Below are 14,499 nucleotides of genomic sequence, written 5' to 3'. Positions count from 1 at the left end.
ATGAGCTGGTACGTGGGCTTGTCTTGCAAACATTTGGCAACCTTTGCATTTTTTGACAAGCTCTTCTGCGTCTTTCAAAGCGGTTGGCCAGTAGAATCCGGTGCGAAATGCTTTGCCAACCAGTGTCCTTGAAGCGGCATGATTTCCACAGCAACCTGAGTGTATTTCATCTAGGATTTCTTTGCCTTCTTCAAATGAGACACATTTTAGTAGTACTCTTGATGATGCTGCTCTTTTGTAGAGTTTATCCCCTACTAGAACGTAGTTTTTGCTTCTGCGAACAACTTGTGTGGACTCTGCTTTATCTGCTGGCAGTTTATTTTCTTTGATATAGTCAATGAAAACTTGGGTCCATGAAGTATTGATTATCAAAATCTGAACGCCTTTAGGCTGAATTTCATGTGTTGTTTCACCGGGTTGTTTGATAGAGGGAACTGATAGCTCTTCTATGAATACGCCGGGTGGAACTTTTGCTCTGTCTGATCCGAGCTTGGCAAGGACATCTGCTGCAATGTTGGAATCGCGTAGGACGTGTAAAATTTCTAATCCTTGGAAATGTTTTTCAAGTTTCTGTATTTCAGCACAATAAGCACCCATGTTTTCTTTGGTGCAATCCCAATCTTTGTTGACTTGGTTGATGACCACTGCTGAATCGCCGTATACGAGTAATCTTTTTATTCCGAGGGTAATCGCCGCTCGTAGCCCGTGGATGAGGGCTTCATATTCTGCTTCGTTATTTGTAGCTTGCCATAATATCTGAAGGACGTACTTGAGTTGTTTTCCTTCTAGAGAAATGAGGAGAACGCCTGCACCGGCCCCACCTAGTTTGAGTGATCCGTCAAAGTACATCTTCCAATGGTCAAGGATTGTATCTGATAAAGGCTGTTGAATCTCTGTCCATTCGGCCACGAAATCGGCGAGGGCTTGAGATTTGATTGCTTTCCGTGGGGTGAAATTGATGTCAAGAGCTCCAATTTCAACTGCCCACTTGGATATGCGCCCCGTGGCATCTTTATTGTGTAGGATGTCTCCGAGTGGAAAATCTGTCACCACAGTAATCTTGTGGCTTTCGAAATAGTGGCGAAGCTTCCATGAGGTAATGAGTAGAGCGTAGAGTAGTTTTTGTATATGCGGGTACCGGATTTTGGATTCTGACAGTACTTCGCTGATGTAGTATACGGGACGTTGCACTTTATACACGCGCCCTTGTTCTTCTCTTTCTATGACTATTGCTGTGCTGATTACGGTAGGAGTTGCCGCAATATATAGCATCATATCTTCATCTTTCTTTGGAGGTGTCAGGATAGGCGATGAAGTGAGGTATTCTTTAAGCTTTTTGAAAGCTTCGTCGGCCTCTATTGTCCACTCGAACTTGTCTGTCTTCTTTAGTAGTTTAAAGAAAGGTAACCCCTTTTCGCTGAGTCTTGATATGAAACGGTTGAGGGCCGCCATGCATCCTGTTAGTTTCTGCACATCTTTGACACTTCTAGGTGGGCCCATTTCTGTTATAGCTCGAATTTGCTTGGTGCTAGCTTCGATCCCGCGCTGACTGACCAAAAATCTGAGTAGTTGTCCTGAGGGAACTCCAAATACACATTTATTTGGGTTCAATTTCCATCTCCATTTCTTCAAGTTTTCGAAGGTTTGCTTTAAATCTTCAATTAGAGTGTCTGGGTTCTTTGTTTTCACCACCACATCATCCATGTATGCCTCCACATTTTCATCGATTTGATTCCCAAGGCAAGTCTGGATAGCTCTTTGGTACGTGGCGCCAGCGTTCTTTAGTCCAAACGACATGGTCTTGTAGCAGTAGGCACCAAACGGGGTGATGAAAGATGTCTTGCTCTGGTCTTCTTCTTTTAGTGCGATCTGGTGATATCCTAAATAGCAATCGAGAAAAGATAATAGCGCAGATCCTGCTGTCGAGTCAACTATCTGGTCAATGCGTGGTAGCCCGAACGGATCTTTTGGGCAATGTTTGTTGAGATCTGTGTAATCGACGCACATACGCCACTCGTCCGTGTTTTTCTTCTGTACAAGGACCGAGTTTGCTAGCCAATCTGGATGAAGGATCTCCTTGATGAATCCGGCTGCCATCAGTTTTGTTATTTCCTTTTTAATTGCTGCCTTCTTGTCGGGTGAGAATCGTCGTAGCCGTTGTTTTATAGGTTTGGAGCTTTTGTTAACATCAATTCTGTGCTCAGCCAACTCCCTTGGGACTCTTGGCATGTCGGCTGGCTTCCAAGCGAAGATATCTTTGTTGTCCCGAAGAAAGTTGGTGAGCGCGAGTTCCTATTTTGCCGAGAGGTGAGCACTGATAGTTGCTGTCTTGGAGGTATCGCCTGCGCCTAAGTCGATTTGCTTGACGTCGGCTTCTTTTGGTGGTGCGATGATGCTGGGCTTTTTAGCCGGTATTTCTAATTCTTCTTGGCTTGTTTCTGCAGCGATTGTGGCTATTTCTTTTCTTCCATTGTCGGCTTGCGCTTTAGCTGCAATTTGGATCGCCTGAACGTCACAGTCAAAAGCACGCTTTAAATCGCTTCAAAGAGAAAGGATACCGTTGGGTCCTGGCATCTTAAGCAGTAAGTACGGATAATGTGGTATTGCCATGAATTTGACCAGTGCTGGACGTCCGAGGATTGCATGATATGATGAATCAAAGTCGGCGATTTCAAATTTGATAAACTCTGTTCGGTAGTTTGAAGGAGTTCCAAAGGTAACAGGTAAAGTAATTTGTCCGAGTGGCATGGCTGCTTTGCCGGGTACTATTCCGTAAAAAGGTGTGCTTGTTGGCGTAATCATCCCGGCGAGTTGTAGTCCCATTTTCCTTAGAGTTTCTGAAAAGATGATGTTAAGTCCAGCTCCTCCATCGATTAGTACTTTGGTGACGGTCATACCAGCAATAGTCGGATCTAGAACCAGTGGATAATGGCCTGCGTTTCCCACGCTAGTCCATTGGTCTTCTCTGGTAAATTGGATAGGATACTGTGACCAATTGAGGTATCTTGGTGTAGCCGGTTCTGCTGTCATAATGGTCCGCAGTGCTAGTTTTTCTTGATGTTTGCTTCTGCAATCCGGAGCCCCTGAGAAAATCACTGCTACCGTTCCCCTGGGTTTTTGGAATCCTTTGTCCTCGTGGTTGTCTTCTTCTCTTTTCTGATTGTCCTCTTTGGTGTTTTCCTTACTATCTTTTCTTGTGTATCGATCATTGAAAGTGTAGCAATTTCCGATGGTGTGCCTCCCATTAGGGTGCAATGGGCAACGTATGTTTTCAATGTCATCATATCTTCTGGGTTTGGGAAACTTCTTTGATTTGTCGGCCATTGCCACAGTATTGTCTGGTCTACGTTTTCTTTCTTGATGTCTGCTATTTCGGTGATTTTGCTTGTCCGGGTTGTCTTGGTTGCTTCTGTCCGGGAACCTCTCTCGTGTTTTTTCTTCTGCAGTAATCATCTTTTCTACTGTACGTCTGAATTCTTCATTGTTTCTCGGATTTTCTTTGCAGAAGTCTTGAAATTGCCATCTAGCCATGATTCCGTGAGAGAAAGCTTCAATTACTTCTCGTTCGGTTATGTCATGCACTTGAGCTCGTAGTTCGTCGAATCGTCGATAGTAGTTTCTAAGACTTTCACCTCCCTTTTGCTTGAGTCCTTTTAGTTCTGCATGAGTGATTGGGTGTGTAATGATTCCTGCGAAATTCTCACAAAAAGCTCTTTGCAAATCCTCCCAATTTATGATAGATCCTGGATTTAGTTTATCGAACCATTGGAGGGGCATGGCCTCCAGTGCCATGGGAAAGAAAAGGGTTTTGATATCGTCATCTCCTCCGGCTAGTTCAATTGATTGTGAATATATTCTGAGCCATTGCTTTGGTTCAGTTTTGCCATCATACTTGGAGTGATTAGACGATTTGAATTTGTGAGGTAATCGCACCAATGCGAGCCTGTTCGCGAAGCAGGGGAACCTGCCGTGTGCCTTGGTTTCTTTGAATTCAGATTTGGCGCCTTCCTCTGGCCAACTGTTGTTCTGATGGGAACAATCTTGCGAGGTTGTCTAGGTAGGTATCCTGCTCCTAGTCTTCCTTAGTTGTTCAAATCGGTGGCCTTGATTATGTTCCTTCCTACTTCCTCCGTCATGGCTTCCACCCGGCCCAAGTCTTTCGAAAGCGGATTTCCTTTGATTTTGATCTTCTTGCCGGTGGGTTGTTGATCTGGCGGGTAGTCTTGATCAAGCTTTCTCTTCATGCGTTCTCGAGATTATCGATCGGAGCAAGTCCTGGAGCTGTTCATACTTCTCACCAGGATGCGAAGTTGCTCCGAGTTCTTCTAATGCTTCTCGAATCTTATCATAAGGCGTATTCGCCGTGCGTCTTCCTTCGACTTCTTGTTGCAATTTTCTTTTGTCGTACTCAGCCAATTCTGACTCGTATCTGATCCAAGCTTCCCTACGCTGCCTAGCACAGTGTTGGCGCCCTTGCTTCAACTTATTTTTTCTTTCTCTAGCTTGTTTCTGACTATCTGTTTCTCCGTCGTAGCCCTAGGCAAAGGGTGATATGTTAGATTCTGATTCATCTGATGATCTGACATCGGGTGCTTCCGGGGGATTTAATGGTGACCGCGGTCGTCGAACCATGAGCACTTCTCGTGCATGAGTCGTTCTGTTATTGGCGTTAGTTTTCATGCTGTCGGAGTCGCTGATAACTTTAGTGGATGCCTCGATGTCGTAGATCGGGTCTCCTTCTTGGTAAGGTAAAATAGCTGTTGTTGTTGTGCCGACTAGTTGGGTTCCGCTACCCTCAGGAACGGAATCCGGCCAGTGGATGATACAGTCATGTGATGTTATCGTTAGCACGAGACCCTCCTGAGCTCCTGTCAGTGGTATCCCGAATCTTGGATTGAAAAATCTTTCGACCTGTCCCTGATAGGATTTTGTCATGTTGTCGAGCCCAAATGGAAAAGAACTCGACTTCTTGAGAGAATTCTGGGGGTAATCCGAGTTGTTTTGGGTTGTGCTCTGGAATCTTGCCAAAAAAGAACTCGGTTTCTTGAAAGCACTCGGATAAAACTTCGCCTTGGAGCTTGAATTCGGATCAGATACGAGTGGTCGTGAAATCCGATTTGACTCGGATACTATGAGCTGCGCGAATCTTCTGGTGAGCTGATCCGTTGCAGTTGTTGAAATAGGAACTTCTTTTAGATGATCTGGATCTTCGAGGAGATGGCTTTGAAGCTTGCCGTTGTTGTCTGCCTCGCAGATCCATGAGCCGAAGATGAAAGTTGATCCCGTCGGGAAAATTATGTTGTCGAGGTCCATCGAGCTCTCAGAAGCAAAGTCGCCGAAAGCCCCTACCTGGTGCGCCAGCTGTCGATGTTTTACCACCGATAGCCTGCCACGGGGGTACCCGGGGCCGTATGTTCGGGCTTCGGCATATGCCGAACTCGATGGTTTACGCAAGAGACAACCGATTTATCCTGGTTCAGGCCCTCGATCGTAGATCGAATAATAACCTTACGTCCAGTCGGCCTTAGCCTTTGCGTTGGATTGATTATGATATGCTCTGTTCTCTCTTTTGACAGGAGCATTGCCCTCCTTTATATAGTCAGGAGGCCAGAGTCCTAGTCGATTTACAATGAGATTTCCTAGTAGGATTACTTGATAGTTCTACTACTAAGATTTACATGGGAAGAATCCTAGTTAAACTAGATCTTCTCTCTCCCTTGCGGGGTATCCTGTGGGTTCCGTATCGACAGCAGCGCCCGCTTTCTGACTCCGGCCCACCTCTCCGACCGGAGCGCTCACTTCGGTCTCCAGTCACCGCCGGATAGCCTCTCTGACCGGAAGGCCTAGCCAAAGCATCGCTTCTGACTCTGACCCCGCGTCTCTAACCGGGGTACGCAAAAACCCTGCTCGCTGTCCTTCTGCGACTGGCGCGACCAAAGCCGACTGGGACTAACTGACCGGGGACGCCCGCTCGGAAAGGATCAGGCAACGGACGGAGAAAGCAGGGCAAGGCACACAAGTCAAACCAGGATACTAGGGACCATACCCTGTACACCTGCAGGAATAGTACTCTACAACCGCCCTGACACAAACAGTGTTGTAGGCGCCTATATTTTTCCCTACAGTATTGTGGGCGCCATTAAAACCCCTATACGGTAAGGCTTTCCCCACATGCCTTTGGGCATCGATAGTGTTGTGGGCGCTGGGATTTACCGTACCGAGTGCATATGGTGAAACTCCTCACATGTCTTTGGGCATCAACAGTATATATAGGTGCCAACATCTGCCATACCCAAACAAGGACGACAGAACCTCCCATGTGCATCTGATATTCAACAGTGTTGTAGGCACTTACCATCATCATGTATCTGCCGGCATGGGCAACAAGGTTTAGAAACATACGTACTCTCTCCCTCTCACTTGTAAGGCTATCCCCTTCATCTATAAAAGGGGATGCGCTCTCTCCCAAAAAAAGTCAGTTAATTCAGATCGATCAAGTTCTCTAGTATACAACCACATAACTGCCAGGTTCGAACCTCAGGCACACGCTTGAACACTTAGATCATAGCAGATCTCCTGTCGCTCTTGGCCCTTCCGACCGGAGCCGACCGGACCTCTTGTACCCTCATCTTTCTCATTCTCGTTTATAACCCCACTACAAACTTCGAGCACCTAGGCTCAGGAATAAAGTCACTGACCGACTCAAACTGGACGTATGACACGTTGCCTGAACTAGTATAAACTCCGTGTCATTGAGTGCTAGGCCACCTCCAATCACAACGTATAGTAAAACTATAAATATTTACTTGTTGGTCACTTTCTGCATTGATAGTAAGTGACTAATATTATTGTTCCTTCATTTCTTCCAGATGTTCCTTCATTTCTTCTAGATCCTATTCAATTGGAAGAGGTAGTGAGAGAGCAGATTGCAGGAGTCGAGTATCCTGAATGCTCTTCAGCTTTTGTGAAATTTTGTACTCACTTGTCACTATTCTTGTTTGCCACGTCAATTTGGTGGCCGCAAAAGGATTCAGTGAGAGTCCCTTTTTCAGTCCATTGAATTCACTGTCATGTGACGAAATACCACCATAGTTTGGTTGTTTGGTTGTTTTCATGTGTATCCCTCAAGATTTATGGATGGCATCTTTATTGAGATATCCATTCATCTCCATGGTTTCTAAATAACATGTCAACATCCTATTTGGTTATTAATTCAAGAAAATGACTTGGTTCTGAATCTCTGAATTATACCTTGTGATTTATGCCTTGTTTTTCTCCCTGTGGCAAATATGGCCCTGATACTCTTGATTGTTGCAGATATCTGAGGGTTTGCTTGACAAGTATGGCCCTGATAGGAGCCCAGCTGGAGCTGCGAGCTAGCAGCCTAGGACTAGGAAGCGTTAGCGCGAATCCAGCAGCGTCGGCTCCCGGCTGTGGTTCTCGGCGCTTGGACTGATGACCTGTAATCCCATCCCAAATTCTCCTTCAGATGACCCTAGGAAGTAATTCAGCTTGTGAACTATAGTCCAATAGTCTCCCTTATTTTTTTCTAGCATTTTTTTGAAGACTCCTAAAAATATATGGCTTACTGTTCCACCACTCAATTATACATCTGTAATATTTGTAAATTTTAACTATTCCATAACACATTCGTGAGTTTTCTTTCTATCGCTGTCCAGCATCTTTGTTCATAGAGCAACAAGTATTTTTTTTACTTAAAATCCGTGTGAACCACTAATTATGTAAAGGAAGCAACATGTTTCTGTTGAACACATTTTCCATCTTTTTCGAACTATTGATATTAATGGTGACAAAATCAGCAACTGGGCATGTGTTCATTTCTGTGAAGATATATCCAAGAAAGCTATCGAGGAGTTTTGCTTTAAGCTGGCTGAAATGTCTCGCATTACTGGAGTGGTAATATGCCTTCCATCATACTTTTTCACCGTCTCTAGGTTGAAACTGTCTTGTCTACCATTTTCACTTTAATTTCAGGACTTCGCCAATTTGAAGCTCCCAATATTCACTGCTCGTCCAGATCAAGTTGAACTTGGTATTCGTATATGCTATCAGGAAGCACAGAACAAGCTGAGAGATTAGAAGATTGACTTACTGCTTGCTATTCTGCCGGATGAAAATGTCGGTTTATATGATTTATATGGTAGTGTAGTTTTTATGACAGAAATATTAAAAGGATCTGTGAGACAGATATCGGTCTCGTGTCACATATGCTTGGAGTGTGATTCTGATCACATAATGCTGTAGATAAGGAATCTGTCAACACAAGTATATATTGCATGTCTTGCTCATATGCAACTATTTCCCCAAAGTACTTTGTTTTTGCTGGTACTTAACATTTGATTAACACAACATATATGTGTGCCATATGTGTTAATCTACTTCCCAGTGAGAATGTTACTATATTTCTTCTGTTCTACTACTTTCTAATGGTTACAATAGTATTATGAAGCATCACATGGACCTAAGATTCTGTGTAAGCACATTTTTATAATTAATTATCGTGCTATATTACATTGTCTTATTTATTGTTCTTCTAATTATATAAAGTAAGCCAAGTTATACTAATCCTGACTCTCAATATCATTCTTTTTCAGAAAATGTGTGCTTAGGCAAAAATGCCAGAATACCGTAAAGAATACAATACGAAAGAAATGGCTGCTGCGATTGGTATATGTGAGAATATGGAATACAACTTAGCACAATGCAGATATGTAAGTCGCTTGCTCCTACTTTTATTACGTGTTTCCTATATATTATTCTAATCGCTACCATATTTACAATTTTTTTTGCCATGGCTACATGTTAAAAAATATATGCTTTATATTTTTGACTAGAAGAAGAATACACTTATCATGATTGACTCTAGACCTGCTGAAAGATGGTGTAAAGACACACTAGCATTGATGTATGCCAGGCAAACTCTTGGATTTAACTTGCACATATTCCTGGATAGAACGTGGATATCTTCAAATGAAAATTCATCCATGAAAAAAACATTACAGATGACATAGATGGGTAATTAACTCAAAGCCACCGTTGCTTGCAATAATAATACCTATGATTTAACTATTTTTATATATTGCTGATGGTCAATCTTACCACATACACTCAAATGGATACTTTATTCTATAGTATATGTCTGCGTGGAATAGATCTAAAGATACACATATTTATATAGTGAGTATAATATACTTTGTTTTAAGATTTTGTGAGATATTTTTAAGATACGCAATATTACCCATGTAACAGGCACTAATATTTACGTATATACTCGAACCTGTGTACAGGATGGTATGGATATGAGGCGGAGCTTATTCGTGGAATTATTGGTGTACAAAAGAAATGGATATAAGAGATTTCTTCCCGCTGATATAAAACATTATTTTAGTCGCATCATAAAAAAGTCTATATAGTAGAGTTTGTATGCCTATGACGCCGTGCTCTCTATGACTATATTAGATTAAATGCCATTTTAATATCAGTATTTATTTTTATAGTACTGTTATTTTATTGTGCTCTCCGTGTATTTTTAGTATAAAAGTTTATCTGTAGCAACGCACGGGAAGGCTATCAGTCACAGCGTAGAAGGGAAAACCCTAGCAGCCTTCGTCCGTCCCAGACACGCGACACCATGGCCGCAACTAACGGCGGCGGCGGCGGACCCGGCCCCGTCCCCGGCCCGATCTCAGCCGAGGCGGAGGCGGCGCTTGGAGAGGCTATCAGGCTAGTGTTCGGGCGGTGGACGGCGCTTCAGATGGCGGTGGAGAACCAGTGGGGCGGCCGCGACTCCCGCGCCAAGGCCGACCAGTTCGGCGAGTCCGTCCTCTTCTGGTTCTGTCGCACTAAGGGTACATACAGCTCCCCCCAACATCCTCGGATGATTTTCTCCTCGTGAGGCGGGATCCGGAAGTACAGTTGGTATTGTTTAGTTTATAGTCTCTGAATTCTCATATCTTGATTCAGAGATCAGAGGGTTTGGAATTTTGATCGACTGCAGGTAGTTGCTATGTTAAATGTAGCCGTGGCTCAACCAGCGAGGATTCGGGTTTCTGATTGCGTGCAAAAGTTCGATGCATTACAGGGAAAAACGATGTGATTTTTATGAATTGATGATCATCGTAATTGGTTGTTGTGTCAATTAAATGTGAAATGCGGAGGAACTTAAGATTATTAAATTCTTTGTTGGAGGTTTTCCTTTTGAATTATCTTGATCCATAGCTGCATTTATCCTCAATAAACTACAAGTTTTTGTCTAATTGAAATCTTGGACAACTTTGGTTCTATAACAGTTTGTACATTTCATTTAAAATTTAAAATATGGGAGCCATTCAGCTGCCATGCATTATGCAGTCCATTTTACTGCAAAAACTGCCTCATTTAGTCATTTATATTTTTAAAAGAAATTTAGTCATTTATATTTATCATCAGCTTCTACAATCGATGACATAAAGACAGAATTATTAGAAGAAAAAAACTATTAGATTCAGGCATGTGTAAGTCTTAACAGATGATGGATGTCGTCTGTATAAGCAAGGAAATGCCTAAGTTCTATTATGTCATGATGCATTTAAGCGGTTGGAGCCTATGAATCGGTCACAGTTGGAGAGATTTATGAGACACTTGTAGCTGGGAGAGATTTAGAAACACTTGTCACTTGGAGAGATTTACTAGGCACTTGTTAGGTTCAGCATAGTGGGAGTCACGGATCAACCATGAAAGCGATACTTCTCAGTTGAGCATTGCAACTCAGTTCCACATGGCCATATTAGTATTGTTCTTTACTTTAGTGGTTTGTATTAAAATTTTAAGGGCACAAGTGCATACATTCACTCAGGATTCTTTAGCCAGGAAAAAATAGATTTCAGTCTAATTTTGTATAGCTTCTATTTATTTTAGGAAAGCTTTTTTCCCATCTTGCTTGGACTGAAAGGCTATGTTGTTGTTGTTGTTGTTGTTGTTGTTTTCCCATCTATTCAGTTGGCTGTGGGCTTAACTTAGTCAGCTTGGGCACTTTTCTGGGTCTATTTGTACTAATAATGTTTCCATTTCAGGTCCACGTTATTTTGAAGACTTGGTGGATATGATGTATGGCAAAATTTCTGAATCCTTCAATGCCGACTTTGAGGATAATAGTGTTGAGGAGGTAATTATGCCCCGCCTCCTTCTGTTCATTTTTGGCGTCAACTTAAATGTTTAACTTGATGAATGTTGCCCTGAACCTAGCTCCTGGTAAAACTCTATCAGTACATTGTATTACTGCTCTGTAGTGTGGATGTTTATGCATATTCCTTACTGTTACCATAACTGATCCTATGATCTGCCATACAGGGCAACTTTGATCATTGCCCAATCTTTAATCATGTGCTCCTGATTTTGTTCATGGATGTACAGTAGGCTAGATCCTTATGATTACTGTTGTATGTCATGTAAATTCTGTATACAGGGAATGTACTATTCCCTCACCCAGGAACCTAACACTCCTTGTGGTGTGTAGTTCTTCCACTCGAACTATAAAAAGGTTGGTTCGGTTGTGTAGTTCTTCCACTCTTGAACTATAAAAAGGTTGGTTCGGTTTAGCGTTAATGGAATATGTTTGATTAAGTCTGGATACCTAGATACCTCATTTACTGCTTTTACCTGACTGTTTTTTTTTACAAGTTGCTATTGTTGCTGTTCAGCAGTGTAAGACATTAAGGTGTTTCTCACTTGTCAGCATGGAAGAACAGATCCAATACTCTTGCTGAATAGTATGTGGCAATTATGCTCAAGACATGTACTTGATATTAATAGCCTTATCAGATCATGATACTTGCCTTTGAAGTGAAATGTACCAGATAGGCTCCCTAAGAACTATGGTTTGGTTGGTACATGGATGGATATTTGGTTGTGGATTGGACAATTTCAATTTCGCACAATGAGTATTGGGGTTGTAAAGATCTTGTGTACATAATGACATATCACTCACTCAACAGTAGCTAATAATATTCTTAAGAAGTAGGTCTAGTCTAGTAATAATATCTCATCAAATTTATCTTCCGGGACAATTCTGTATCATAACACAAACAGAAACTTCTTGCAATCAGTGGTGTACTAGTGTTCATTAGTTTCATTAATTTTTTGAACAGGTTGCTGAACAGTTATTGATCATACATGAAGAATGCCTGCAAAACAACTATTCATCTATAGAGAAGTTAAGGAATTCTCATGTTCAGGGGAATGCTGTTTCTCAAAGTAGACAGGTCTGTACTATTGTTGAATTTTATTGGATCAGACGTTTCCCAGAATGGACATGTATGTTCTGCTATTGCATTCTAGTATATCATAACATGCTTCCTTTTCCTGATTTTTATAATTCAGTGTTGCATGTGTTCGAACTTCTCAACGAACTTTTGCTGCAATTTAGCTGTATATAATTGAAGGACAGTTGTTTTCATTCTTATGAAGCTGATTAGTTTTAAACTGCAGCATGATTCAAGTGTTTAGCTGCAGTAGACTACCAGTTGATGTGACTCTTTTACGTTTTTTCTGTTAATAGAATGTGTTTGAGAATGGATAAAAATGAAATAGTTGTGAATTTACACCTTACTACTTTTTGAGCTGGTGTTGCATTCTTTATTTAAAGATCTGAGGTTGGTAAGATTGAAAAGGTTGATTTCACAATTATTTTACAATGTTTGTGGATTATGACCGTGTATCGAAGTGGAGTTAATAATGTGACTGAGAATCAGAACCAGAAATTGGATACAGGAACACAGGATACCTATTGCCATTGTTTTTTTTTCAAGTTTGTCATTAAGTTTTCTGTATCCATTGCAGAATGTAAATCAATGGGAACATGACAAAGCCCTTGCATATTTTATTGTGCATTTTTGTCAGTTCACCTTATGGTAGCATCATTGATCCACCTTGATATGAATAATAGTTCGTCTAGCAGAGAGATTAGAATCTTCATTTTCTCTGTAATATTGCTTTCATTCCCGACATTTCGCTGTTATATTTCACCATTGGTGATTCCTGGCAAACTGTAATTGGTCTTCTCATGAGCAGATAGTGGCCGATGACGACGATGACAGTGATAGCTCAGATGATGGTGATGACACATCAATGATGGATGATCAAGAGGCTGCGCCGGAAGATATGGTGGTGGACAGGCCAAGGCCTCCCAGGCCTACTCCCGATGCTGATGGGTGGACCGTTGTGCCTCCCAGGCGTGGTGGTCGCACCAGGAATTAGGCACAGCTGGAACAAACCTTGTTGAATACATACATGTTGCTAGCTGCCGGCTTTCTCACGCAGTGTTTCTGGGTGTTGCAGTTTCACACTTACATGTATCGCTTGGTATTTTACTCGAAAGGGATGTTGAGTTTGTAGTATGTTTCGTTTGCCACCGCCCACCAAATTGGTGTAAAAATGGTAATTATTATAGATGCAACTTGTGATCAGGTTTTGAGTGTTGCTGTCTCATCGTTTACAATCCCAGAGTTTCTTCGTAGCAATTCTAAGACACCTGGGCCCTGTTAGCCGTGATTACCGTGCATGCTTTAGCCACCCCATTGAATGCGCATGCATTTAGGGGAAGGTCACCGATAAGCATCTGAATTTGCCGAAAAGTATGGATTCTGTTGGCCCACACAGTGTTTGCCTGCTGACCGGAGAGTTTCCGGGTAGCAGAACAGAGGGAACGGAGAGGGGGTAGGGAAGCTCGGGCGGGTTGAACCAAGGAAATCCGTAGGCGAAACGAGAAGGGCAACAGCAGCAGTTGCTAGCACAAATGGCGGCTTCTATCTATTTCAGTGATGTCAGCGTGAGAACTTCTGGATATGCAGTTGAAGTTAAGGTACCATGCACACACTCTGTTCATATCTGTGGATTTCAGCGTGGTAAACACGACTGTCATCATGATAATCCTAATTATTAGCGTGGAACAAGTCCATTGTGCTAAGGTTTGTGGATACGATCGGCAGCCTAAATCCTAAAAAGGGAGAACCTTAAACTTGAGGGTACAGCTACTGCCTACTAGTCCTGCTCCTGCATTGGATGTTCACCTCCTCCGCGCGCGTTACGTGCAGCAGTACGTGCTCACTGTCGCAGCGGAGACGCGGAGTGCTGTCTGCCGCGCAGTGCGGCCAACGCCTTCATGGGATGGGTGAGCATGGGACTGACCTGCTGGGGCCGAGCCGTGAACTCGAGATGTTTGGTCATCAGAAGTGTCTTCAAGTGCAGGTGCGGGAGCGGGAGTATGTCTTGAGCGCAACTTCTGCATGCCTCTTGCCTCATGCTCTCACTCCCCCTAGGGGCTTTGTGTGTGATGGCATCTGCTATTCCCAACGGCAGAACTGTGCGTTCATTTTTGGCATGTTTTGCCCTCACGCAGATTAAGCATGCAGCCTCTGGGGCAACCAAACGACCAATCCACATTGATTGGAGGCTTGGAGCCAACCCTGCCAAAGCCCAAAATGTGAATCGAAAGCGTTCCGG

At 42.8% G+C, this 14,499-nt stretch overlaps 1 protein-coding gene across 1 annotated transcript; it reads left to right on the top strand.

The window, feature by feature from the left end:
- The first annotated feature begins 9,583 nt into the window (after window positions 1–9,583).
- On the top strand, window positions 9,584–13,463 carry LOC136470593 (pre-rRNA-processing protein TSR2-like). The gene is made up of 4 exons (XM_066468386.1): window positions 9,584–9,869; window positions 11,073–11,164; window positions 12,147–12,260; window positions 13,069–13,463. Exons 1-4 carry the CDS (start codon window positions 9,653–9,655, stop codon window positions 13,252–13,254), a joined length of 609 nt encoding a protein of 202 aa, XP_066324483.1. The 5' UTR covers window positions 9,584–9,652; the 3' UTR covers window positions 13,255–13,463.
- The last annotated feature ends 1,036 nt before the right edge of the window (window positions 13,464–14,499 follow it).

Source organism: Miscanthus floridulus, chromosome 1 (genome assembly GCF_019320115.1).
Source record: "Miscanthus floridulus cultivar M001 chromosome 1, ASM1932011v1, whole genome shotgun sequence".
Lineage (NCBI taxonomy): Eukaryota > Viridiplantae > Streptophyta > Magnoliopsida > Poales > Poaceae > Miscanthus > Miscanthus floridulus.
Note: the sequence above shows the minus strand (reverse complement) of the source record. Positions and strands in the feature narration are given on the sequence as shown.

Bases quoted from the DNA above. Each gene is read 5' to 3' on its own strand.
- LOC136470593 (XM_066468386.1), top strand. From the start codon at position 9,653: ATGGCCGCAACTAACGGCGGCGGCGGCGGACCCGGCCCCGTCCCCGGC. The intron at 11,165-12,146 runs GTAATTATGCCC...TTTTTTGAACAG, and splicing joins AGGATAATAGTGTTGAGGAG to GTTGCTGAACAGTTATTGAT. The intron at 12,261-13,068 runs GTCTGTACTATT...TCTCATGAGCAG, and splicing joins CTGTTTCTCAAAGTAGACAG to ATAGTGGCCGATGACGACGA.